At 29.6% G+C, this 11,095-nt stretch overlaps 1 protein-coding gene across 1 annotated transcript; it reads right to left on the reverse strand.

Moving 5' to 3' along the window:
• Positions 1-1,708: 1,708 nt before the first annotated feature.
• On the reverse strand, positions 1,709-11,031 carry LOC115882477 (zinc finger protein 2 homolog). Its single transcript, XM_030900550.1, has 9 exons — positions 10,807-11,031; positions 10,193-10,727; positions 9,963-10,139; positions 9,725-9,903; positions 9,303-9,424; positions 9,038-9,252; positions 8,830-8,958; positions 5,669-5,853; positions 1,709-1,978 (listed from the first exon to the last, which is right to left on the reverse strand). Exons 1-9 carry the CDS (start codon positions 10,912-10,914, stop codon positions 1,751-1,753), a joined length of 1,878 nt encoding a protein of 625 aa, XP_030756410.1. The 5' UTR covers positions 10,915-11,031; the 3' UTR covers positions 1,709-1,750.
• Between the last annotated feature and the right edge of the window lie 64 nt (positions 11,032-11,095).

An 11,095-nucleotide genomic window follows, 5' to 3' on the forward strand; every position in this document is an offset into this window, starting at 1 on the left:
TATTTTCGGGAAAATTTAGTCCAAACATAAGGAATATTTTGTTGATGTTTGACCATTAAAATCTTAAAAATAAAGAAGTTGTCTAAAAATGTGCTACAATACGGATATAGTATAATCCTTTATCTTTAATGTCCTTCTTTTTTTGTGGTAAAAATACCTAGCCAGTTTTACATTAAACGTTAAATGCCGAACGCTTATTTTGCTACTTTTTTGGTCCAGTGAAATGGACTCTTAAGCACCTATTCAATAATTTTGTTATAAATTTTAGCATCAATATAAGTCATCTTTATTTCTGTAATAATTATAATGACTTAGCAATTGCACAGCACCATAATTATAAAAGAATAATCTACCATCTCGATTACTAAGTAAATATAAACAGTGCCCTTAAAAATAAAGCTTTCTTAATAAGAATAGAATATCATATCGTGCAATTAAAAAACTGCTTAAGTTGACAGATGTTAAGTCAATAGATGTTAATATTAATAGGTATTAAAATTGTTAAAGCAAAAATCAAATCCTGACACAATGTTCCCACAAATTTGTACTGTTTGCATAAGACCAATTAAAAAGTAAATCAAAGAATAAACCATAACATAAAATATACTGAGAAAACCCAAACAAATCCATAAACATTCAAATCAATTTCAAATGTGTATAGTACCACCACCCCCTCCACTTAAGGCCATTCAACCTTTTCCAATATGGCGGAGATAGAAGTGCTTTACTTGGCGCGTATTTTAAACCCTGTTTTATTTCCAAATAGACATTTTTCACACAAATGTCGGGTTAGATTACGTAATATTTCACTAATTTTTTAATATACAGGGAGTCTAAAGTTCTCCACATAAGTATGGAATTTTTTGTATTATTACTTTTATGAAAACATCAGTTAGTTACTTTTTATAAAAAGGTCTGCTTTCTCAGAAAATAGGTAGTGTTAAAATATTCAAACTTGAGATAGCATTGGAAAAAGAAATAACCAGAAATATATGACAGAAAATAGCAATATAAACTCTAAATATTCAATTGCAAACACTTACCTACCATAGTTTACACAATTTGGAACAGAGCATGTAAAAGGCATGCTACAATAAGGTATGTACCATTATAAAGTACTATGCAGACTGGCGGTGAAGGTCTTTTACTCATTTAGGTGTAATATCTTGATAAATACTTCTAGTTCTTATCTTAAAATAATTAATAATACAGGAGTACGACAAGCACAAAAGTTCCCTATCTGGTTTGAATTTCTATTACACTCTTATTTTATCACAATTTTCTAAACACACCATGCACTGAACACTAAGAACTAAACAAACGTGTTGCAGAAACACAACAAACTAGAGATAATTAATTATTTCTGGTATGCAATCAGAACGAGAAACCACAACTGGCTTTTCAGGTTAAAGGTAAACAATTTAAAAATACACTGCCTTCGCCGACATATTTGCCTTGCGCATATCATGTTAATTGGCCTTAAGTGGAAGGGGTGGTGATAGTACAACGTCTTAAAACCTCTTGACATGGATTTTGTCTAGTCTATGATATAAAAATAGTACAGACTCTTCAAAAAGAGTTACATTCTTAAAATATTAGGATTAAGTTACATGATAGATGAAAATAATTTACACAAAACAAATAAACTATATGTTACTTCAATATATTTTTATTATAAATAATTAGTAAATAATATAAATCACAGCCAGCATTTAATGTTAATCTTAATTCTCTAATGTTATTACCTACATTAATCAGTACTATTTTTATTCTGAGTATTTTGGTCCTTGTGGCATGTTCTTAGATGGGTATTTAAGCCGCTTTTAAAAACAAAACGATTGCCACAAAATCTACATAGATATGACTTTTGTCCGGTATGTGTTGCAATGTGGGCCTTCAAACTCCTCATATCTTGAAATTTCTTTTGACACATCATACAGTTAAATTTTTTGTCGTCTTCGTGACTCCTCATATGATCCTGCAATAGTATCAATCTTAGATCTTATAAACTTCGTGGATAAGTAAATTCGCTTCATTTTTGAAGAAAAGACATTCGACTATCTGATTGCCTTTGTCTTTGAGACTGACTGACAACTCGTCTGTCTTTCTTTTGTATATATGTCATTTTTACGAAATAAATTAACTTTTAAACCGGGAAATATATAAAACCGAAAATATAGAAATATACAGGGTTGTTCACCACATACGACATGGAGTATTCTAGCTAAACGATTAGATTTTTACAAATTGTAAGTTTTGGGTTCGTTAAAGGACTATTAGAGCTACAATTTAAAAATAATTTTATAAGATACAGAGTGTTCGAAATAAGTAAAAAATATTATAGTTGTATTTTTTTTTAAATGGAACACCCTGTATATTATTCTATTTTTAGATTCTAGGATTGAAATAAAGGTAAATTTGATTAAGGTTTATCACACTTAAATTTTACCGTTTTTGAAATATTTTCCATTTTGTGAAATTGCAGTAAAAAATGTATTTTCTCCAAGGGTGTCAAAGTTTTTAAAACTAAATATTTACTGAAGATTATTTATTGATCCGATATTGTGTTGCAATAATAAAAATTATACTACCTTATACAGAGTGTCCAAAAATTTATATTAAATAATTACTAGCTTTAAACGGCAATAACTTGTTTAATTTAAATGGGACACTCCGTATATTTTACGTGAGTCAGATGCAGAATTAAATTGTCTATCAAATTGTATTTTACCGTTTTTTACCTATCTCTTCAAGTTTTCCTAGAAAATGCATTTTCTTATAATTTAGACATCATTTATTACAATACCCATGGAATATTGACAATGTAGATTTTTTTAAAGCAACATAATATACAGACCGGACCACCGTAGTAGTAACATAGGCAGAACCGGACGAATTAGCGTATACCCGTCCGCAGGATAAAAAGCAGGCGAAAAAATGCGATAAAATAAAAATAGGTCGATATGTGATAAGAATGTTTCAGAATTTGTATTTATTCGTGTTTTAAAAGCCAAAACGAATACGTAGATTCTCGCGACAGTTTTCGTGTAAAATTTATTTTTAAGTAAAATAATGGATGTTTATGAAGTTCGTGAGAAAATTCAAATTGTAAAATGGTATTTCCAAAATAGGTCTTATTGGGATATACAAACAATTTTTCCACAAACTTTTGTAAACAGGCCAATTCCATCTTTATCTACTATATCAAGAGTTATTAATAATTTTGAAACACATGGGTGCGTGTCCCCACAAAAACACAAAAAGCCTGATGTGTTGATTAATGAAGAACAGGAGTTAAAGCAAGTGTTCGTTTGTGCTACCGCCGATCAAAATCCCACGTTTTCAAGTAATCAAATTGCTGAGGTGGTTGCCCTGCCCACAATGCCCGTATTGTTTAAGAATATTTGAACAATACTTTTCCCAACCATTTAATTAGTGGATATGGAACTATTTTGTGGCCCGCTAGATCACCAGATCCTTTCTCCCAATGATTTCTTTTTGTGGGGTTATGTAAAATCCAAAGTGTATGGTCATAATAGGGCTAATAATCTGGATGAGTTTCAAGTAAAAATACGAGAGGCTTTCCAAACTATTAGCCCTAATATGTTTGATTTGTTGTTGATAATGTTGATATGTTGATAAATATTTAAGTATTTTTATTTTAAATGTTACCTTAAGTGAAGGTAAACACTTAAAATGAATATAATAAATACACGGCACTCCTCGCGTCATATTCCTAGTCTGTCACGACCGACCCGTCCAAGCACAACAGCAACTGCGTACTGCCTGACCAGCCGACTAGCCGGCAGTGACTCTCGAGTACGAACGCAAAATTGGTAAACGTAAATTCGTCCGGCAACTTGCTATGTTACTAGTAGCCTGGTCTTCTCTGTATACAAAATGTACAGGTGGTAAAAATAATAATTGCACGCCTATTTGTTTACAAAAAGAAAACTATTTAAATCTAAAAGAGTATACCAATTAAATATTCCGCCATTATTTCCGTCCAAAAATAGTTAATTACATACTTAATTTATTTTTTACTTATAAAATTATTCTAAATAAATGTGGATTTGAAGAAATAAATCTAATAAGTTATGAAAATGAACGTCTTTGTTGTTATAAATCAGCATTCGTCAAAAAATGAAATAAAATTTATAAGGTGTTACATTTTACCACACTGTCTAATACACATACAAGATTCAGTTTTTTAGTATTTGGAGCAATTATTATTAATCAACGTAAACAGTCAATTAATGTAGTTTGAATACTGATCATATCAATTTGTCCTCTTTAACAAAAAATATTTAAACATATTGTAAACATTTTTTTTTATTTTTAATGAAATAAGCGAGCTATATCGACAATATTAGTATATGTAAAATTTGTTACATCTTTAAAAATAATCTAAAATGTCAATATTCCGTGGGTATAGTGATAAATGAGGTCTAAATTATAAGAAAATGCATTTTCTGGGAAAACTTGAAAACATAGGTAAAAAATGGTATAATTCAATTTGATAGATAATTTAATTCTGCATCTGATTCTCGTAAAATATACAAGGTGTTCCTTTTAAATTAAACAAGTTATTGCTGTTTAAAGCTACTAATTATTTAATATAAATTTTAGACACTCTGTATAAGGTAGTATTTTGTTTATTATTGCAACACAATATCTGATCAATAAATAAACTTCAGTAAATATTTAAAAACTTTAAAACCTTTGGAGAAATGAAGCCTTAACATTTTTACTGCAATTTCATAAAATTGCAAATATTTCAAAAACGGTAAGGTTTAAGTGTGCTTAATCAAATTTACCTTTATTCATCCTAGAATCTAAAAATAGAATAATATATAGTGTTCTATTTAAAAAAATATAACTATAATATTTTTTACTTATTTGGGACACTCTGTATCTGGTAAAAATATTTTCAAATTGTAGCTCTAATAATCCTTCAACGAGCCCAAACGTTACAATTTGTTAAAATTTAATCGTTTAGCTACAATACTCCGTGTCGTATGCGGTGAATAACCCTGTATAAAATAGAGAAAATAATATTGTAATATTTACTATATTAGTATTTTTAGTATATTGTATTTTTAGTATATATTGTATTTTTAGTATATTAATTACTTTAAAAAAACATTTTCGAAGGAAAATTACCTAATAATGGGTATAAAGTGATTAAATAAACAAATATATATATCACCAGATATCGCTGAATAAACGTCGGTTTAAAAAACGATTTTAAGTAACATAAATCTTGTTTTTTTTGAAAATATGGAACATACTTCAAAGGTTTTCATATTTGTAGTACTGTGGAGTTGTTTTAAGGATAAGACTGTTTTCCTAATGGAGACAGTTTCACATTTATTAGTCATAATGTCTATTTATCCACTGAATACATTACAAAAACAAACTTTCAAAAAGACGACAAATCTAAAATATCATCGGAAATCCAAATAAACTCTGTTAATATCACGGGTCAAATAATATAAAAAATGAATTAATCTATAGATAAATAAAACAAAAATATAAAACAATTCATGATATTTTTTTTACTTTAACGAATGTGCAAAATGCTCACGCCCGACCAATCATTTGATTTTAAATCTAACGACTAATGCCGGGTTTTAAAAACACTGTATCATCCTGTAAGATAGCTTACCCTTAAATGGCTAGCTGCTATATACTTTTTCTGGCAAATCTTGCAACTGTACGGCCTTTCGCCTGTATGATACCTAGCATGAGTATCCCTTGTTTCTTTTCTTCTAAAGCCCTCTCCACAAATCCAACATGTATAAGGCTTTTCTCCTGTGTGGATCCTGTTGTGCTTTTTTAATTGTGTACTAGCTAAAATCCGACGTTTTAACATGCGTATTCTCATTATTTTCAATAAAGAATCTTGACGTCACTCATGAAAAAAGCCTTATCATCAGAGTGCAAAAACGTTTTAACAGGGTTAGCTGGTTAATGCTCCGCGCTAAGTAGAGAATAACATATTTTCCTATATACTAAGATTTACATATTATTTACATATACTAAGATTCACTGATGACATAGTTCTAATTGCCAATGGTCCTGAAAAACTACAAGCACAAATTAACGAACTAAATACAGTCAGCAATAAAGTGAGTCTCAAAATGAATTTAGCAAAAACAAAAGTAATATACAATGAACTAGTGGAAAGAAAAGACATTCTAACAGATCATATTTCAATTTTATTGGTTTGACGGAACGATGAACGACAAACGGACGCCGATGCGTATGAACTCGCCTTTAGATTTTTGAGGCTTGTCAAAGGCATGCCAAATTATAGGTTATAATTTTGTGTCAACTTATGTCAAATACCCTGGGTTTTGGAAGATGATGCATTTTGATTCGTGTTATTACGTGTGTTTTGTGTCTTTTGAAGTCAAGTGGAGGAAAAATCCAGGGAAAATTAACTGTAGCCCCAGAGCACAGTTTATAGTTAATACTCGCTGCCCAGGCAGAAAGTCTTATAAACCAATGAAGTTACCATCAATAAAGTTTCTACACCATCTCATCGTAGATAAGTGCATCTCGTATATAGTATGGATTGTACTAAATATATACTAAAAACTGGAGTAGCTGTAAAATATCGACATCACACGATAGGTTTGATTGAGGTTAAATAATGCATTTTAGTACTGCAGGAAAATAATATCAAAAGGTACTGGTTTAAAAAAAATTAAGATTAAAGTTAATTAATCAACCTTTAAGGTATAAAATTTTGTAAGTGTTATTATTAATAAAATAGTTTGTTTTATTTATATGTTGTTTTATTTATTCCTGTGGAATATTACATATTTGTATTTGTACATAACTTATATTGATAAATATAATAATAAATTCGGGAAGTTTCTTGAAGCTTGAAAGTAAGAAATACTTCTTTTTTATATTTTTTGGGTATGTGGTGTTTTGTTCTTGTTAGTTTTGTATTAACCTTTGAATAAGAAGACTAAGGAAGGAGCATAATGCTATCCATGTATTCATGCATGGTGGGCGGAAAAAGCACTCTAGGGTGGGGATCCTCGACAATTCTGTTTGACGATTCATTTGACACATTTGAATTTGATTTGAAATTTTGTGGATTTGTCAGTCTTTACGGAGCTTATTTTATGTTATTTATTATTTATTCTACTACTGATAGTTGTATAAAGGTAGTAAATCTAGATGGGAATTGTGGCAGAACTTAAATTAACAGTGACACTATCGCGATTTATCGAAATAGACTCTAAAATAGTTGGTTGTGTAGCGTGCGGTAGATCTCGGCAAAAATTGAGTGAAATAATGGAACAACTTTTCGCTAGTAAGTGACTATATAATATACATACGTGTAGTAAACCGATCATTTATGAAATTCACTTAAATTAACTAAATTATATATTTTTCTTGCATTTTAGCTTTTATTTATTACTTGTCAAATATTAGATGTCAAAGAATTTAGATACGTTGATTTGACTTACCTGCTTCAGTAGCGTATCGGATGTTTGTGTTAATAAATACTTATTATAACTTATCTATTTTTATTAGAATTATATATTTTTATAACAATTTTAATAACTACCAACATTTATTCACAACGTAAAATAAAACAACACATTATTGAGTCTACCCCACGTCTACCCTACATCATAGTTTTACATTTCTTAAATAAAATTATAACGACACTGATAAACCGGAATTTAAGTCGGCCATATTTGAGGCCCATCGCGGTGTACCTAAGATTTTTGATATGCTCCTTCCTTAGTCTTCTTATTCAAAGGTATTAACACATACCGTTTTTTTTAAATAAAATAACTCGATTACATTTTTTCAGTTTCATACAGTTTTTTTTTTCACAATATTTTGAAGTAATCACTTGTTAGTCAAATTTTAAATATATTAAGTTCCTGCTATGCTTTCCAATTGTACCAACTTATTTCTGTGTAAAATAAAATGTAAAAAAAAAATAATAAATAACAAACTAATTTGTAATTAAAATGACAGACACATCTATCACTGTCAAGGATCTTGTCATTGGACAGACTATACCAGTCATAACCTATGCATGCGAAACCTGGACACTTAAAGGGACATCATAATGAAACTGCAGATGGCACAACGCTCAGTGGAACGAAATATGCTGGGAATAACCAAGAGAGACCGTAAAAGGGGGAATAGAGTATATACGACAGAAGACCCAGGTAATAGATGTCATCCACAGAGTCAAATCCCTCAAATGGCAATGGGCAGGACACCTGGCAAGAAGGAGTTACAACAGATGGACCACAAACATTACAGTATGGTACCCACGAGGAATTAGGAGACCTAGAAGAAGACCGAACCTGAGATGGGACCATGATATTAGGAAATTAGCAGTATAGCCAACAAGAAACAACAATAGGCCCAACTACAAAGAGAATATATAAATTAAAAATTTATAATTTTAGCAAGGGCAAATATTAAAACAGGGATAATGCTGCAGTCACATTACTTTATGACATAATAAATCCTAATATTTTAAGGAATTTAATAATATTAAAAAAATCAATGTGAATCGAACAGACAAAGTAAAATTACGGCAACACAGCATTAAGTACGCTAGAATATTATTCTTTAGTGACGCCCTCTGTTGTTTATGCCCTTAACTGCTCATAAGTGACGTCAAAATTTTTGGTGCCAGTTTGAAGTATATTTTAATATCGTGAATAATTGAACTTAAAAAATTGACTTGAATAGAAACTAATAAGTTTAAATATAGTAAAAAACTGGATTACAAAGAAAAAAGTAATTGCATTTTAGTGCACTAAAGTAATAACTTACAATTATATGATTTACTGCAGAATGTACAAAAGAAAGGCTTCACTCCTGTATGCAATCTCTTGTGGATTTTTAAATTTGTAAATGTGGCAAAACTTTTACCGCAATTTTGACAGATATGAGGTCTCTCTCCTAAAAAAATGTATGAGTTGATTCACTGGGCCACCCTGTGTATGCTATTTTTTAATAATTACACACTGACATACTATACCTGAATGTGTTAAAATATGGCTATTTAAAGTAGGTTTTAACTTAAACTTTTTCGGACAAATGTGACATCCGTACTGTTTCTCTTGTGCATGAACCTGCTTATGGATCCTTAAACTACTTGGCAAAGCAAAAGTTTTTAAACATATATCACATTTTAGAGGCCTTTCACCCGTATGTGAACGCATATGTAATAAGAGAACTTTATATTGTCTAAATCTGAAAAATATATCAATTAAAAATTAAATAAAATTAATTGTTTTGTTAACCTTTTAAAGCAAATTGTGCAGCTATGCTTTTTCTCATCATGTATACAAGCTGTATCAATAAAATGTATATCTTTTAAATGTTTTTTCAGATATTTTTGTTCAGTAAATGTTCTATCACATACCTACAAACATAAATATTATATCATTTTAGTTCAAAATCCAATTTATATAGGGTGTTTCAAAATTCCGTGGACGTAAGCTTCATTCAGAACCTCCCAATTAGTGGAATAAATTAGTGGTTTCAATTACACTTTAAACTTGTTAGTTTACGATCATTCACAATGTTTAAAAAACAGAATCAAAATTACTAGAAAATTCTAGCAACAGCTTGCAATCAACTTATTTTGATTCAAAATATACGTACTTGTTCTATTTCCACGAAATATGGAAACTCCCTGTATAACTAAAGTTATATTACTTACATCACATAGTAAATTCTGGTACTTAGGCTCAATATTTTCAAACATAAGATTATCTTTAGAATTGGTATCAAAGGTATATTCTAATAACATACTTTTCGTTAATTCGTTGGTAATGTTGGAACAAAAATATTTGTCTTGACAGTTTTGATTTTTTATATGATCGTCTAACGACCACGCATCTAAAAACATATTAACTTAAATTTGTTAAACTTTAAACTCTATTACACTTATTTTTTACCTTTATAAATATTTTCACAAAACTGGCACTTAAATAAATCGTCTACTAAATCAAAATTGTTTGCTGTTTCTTGATTACCTATTTGACAAGACTGATTTTCATTTTCCCATGATTCAGGTAAACACTGCTCAGCAATCGTTTGTAAACTCTGCATTGTCTCAACAAAATCTGGTACAACTAAATAAATTTTTGATAAAAAAATATACATTTAAATAAAACATATACTATACCTGCATTATTTTGACTATTAGTAAAATTTTCTACAAAAGATTCACTAGTCGGGTCACTGAATATATCTTGAAAAAAAGAACTTTGCTGCAACATGTCTCCATTTCCAAAAAAATCATTCCTAACTTCGTTAATATTTCCCATAAAATTGTTTTCGATGTTATTCAGATGGTTTTGAGATAAATTATTATCTAACGTATTAACTGGATTAGGAAATCCAATCATATTACTGCTATTATTTAATGCACTATTCGATAATAAACTTCCATTAGATAAAGTATTATAATTAGGCAATACTTGATTGTTTAAAATATTATTATCATTATTGCAGGTAGGCATTAAGGTATCATTTCCAAAATTATTATGGACAGGAAGATCACAGAGCTGACTCAAGTTTGTATTTAAACTATTAATGTTAATATAATTCCGTACAGTGGTATCAGACTTTTCACATTTTTGTCTAAATGCATATGCTTTACTGACATCTCTAAGACACTGTGTGCATATTTGATGGGGTAGTCCGTCCCCTTGCACTACCTTAAATAGTTAATATATCAAGTTATTTTAAAAGAAAACACAAAATAAATTTGTAAACAACATGAAATAGGTCACTAACCTGTACAGTTGTAAGTGCCATTATCATATTTGGAATGTATGCATCAAATATGGACTTCAAATCTTGTTTTTCCTGTAAGCAAGTTCGGCATATTTTGTCTAGTTTCATTGTTTTAAATAATAATCATATCATAAGAATCTTACAGTAAGAATCTTGGTAAGAATTTTATAATTTACAAAAAAATAAGGTTAGATTTCCCAATACGTCAAATATGTTGCACAGATTAATTTTAGTGAACTCACTACTCAGCTGGAGTTCAGAGTGATAAATAACAAACACATTTTTTTAC

This window comes from Sitophilus oryzae, unplaced genomic scaffold (genome assembly GCF_002938485.1).
Source record: "Sitophilus oryzae breed Bouriz unplaced genomic scaffold, Soryzae_2.0 scaffold_177_pilon_pilon, whole genome shotgun sequence".
NCBI classification, from domain to species: Eukaryota; Metazoa; Arthropoda; class Insecta; order Coleoptera; family Curculionidae; genus Sitophilus; species Sitophilus oryzae.

Coding starts and splice junctions, on each gene's coding strand:
- LOC115882477 (XM_030900550.1), bottom strand. CDS start 10,914: ATGAAACTAGACAAAATATGCCGAACTTGCTTACAGGAAAAACAAGAT. Junction 10,140..10,192: donor TAATAGTCAAAATAATGCAG/GTATAGTATATG, acceptor AAATTTATTTAG/TTGTACCAGATTTTGTTGAG. Junction 1,979..5,668: donor TAGCAGCTAGCCATTTAAGG/GTAAGCTATCTT, acceptor ATACTATTGCAG/GATCATATGAGGAGTCACGA.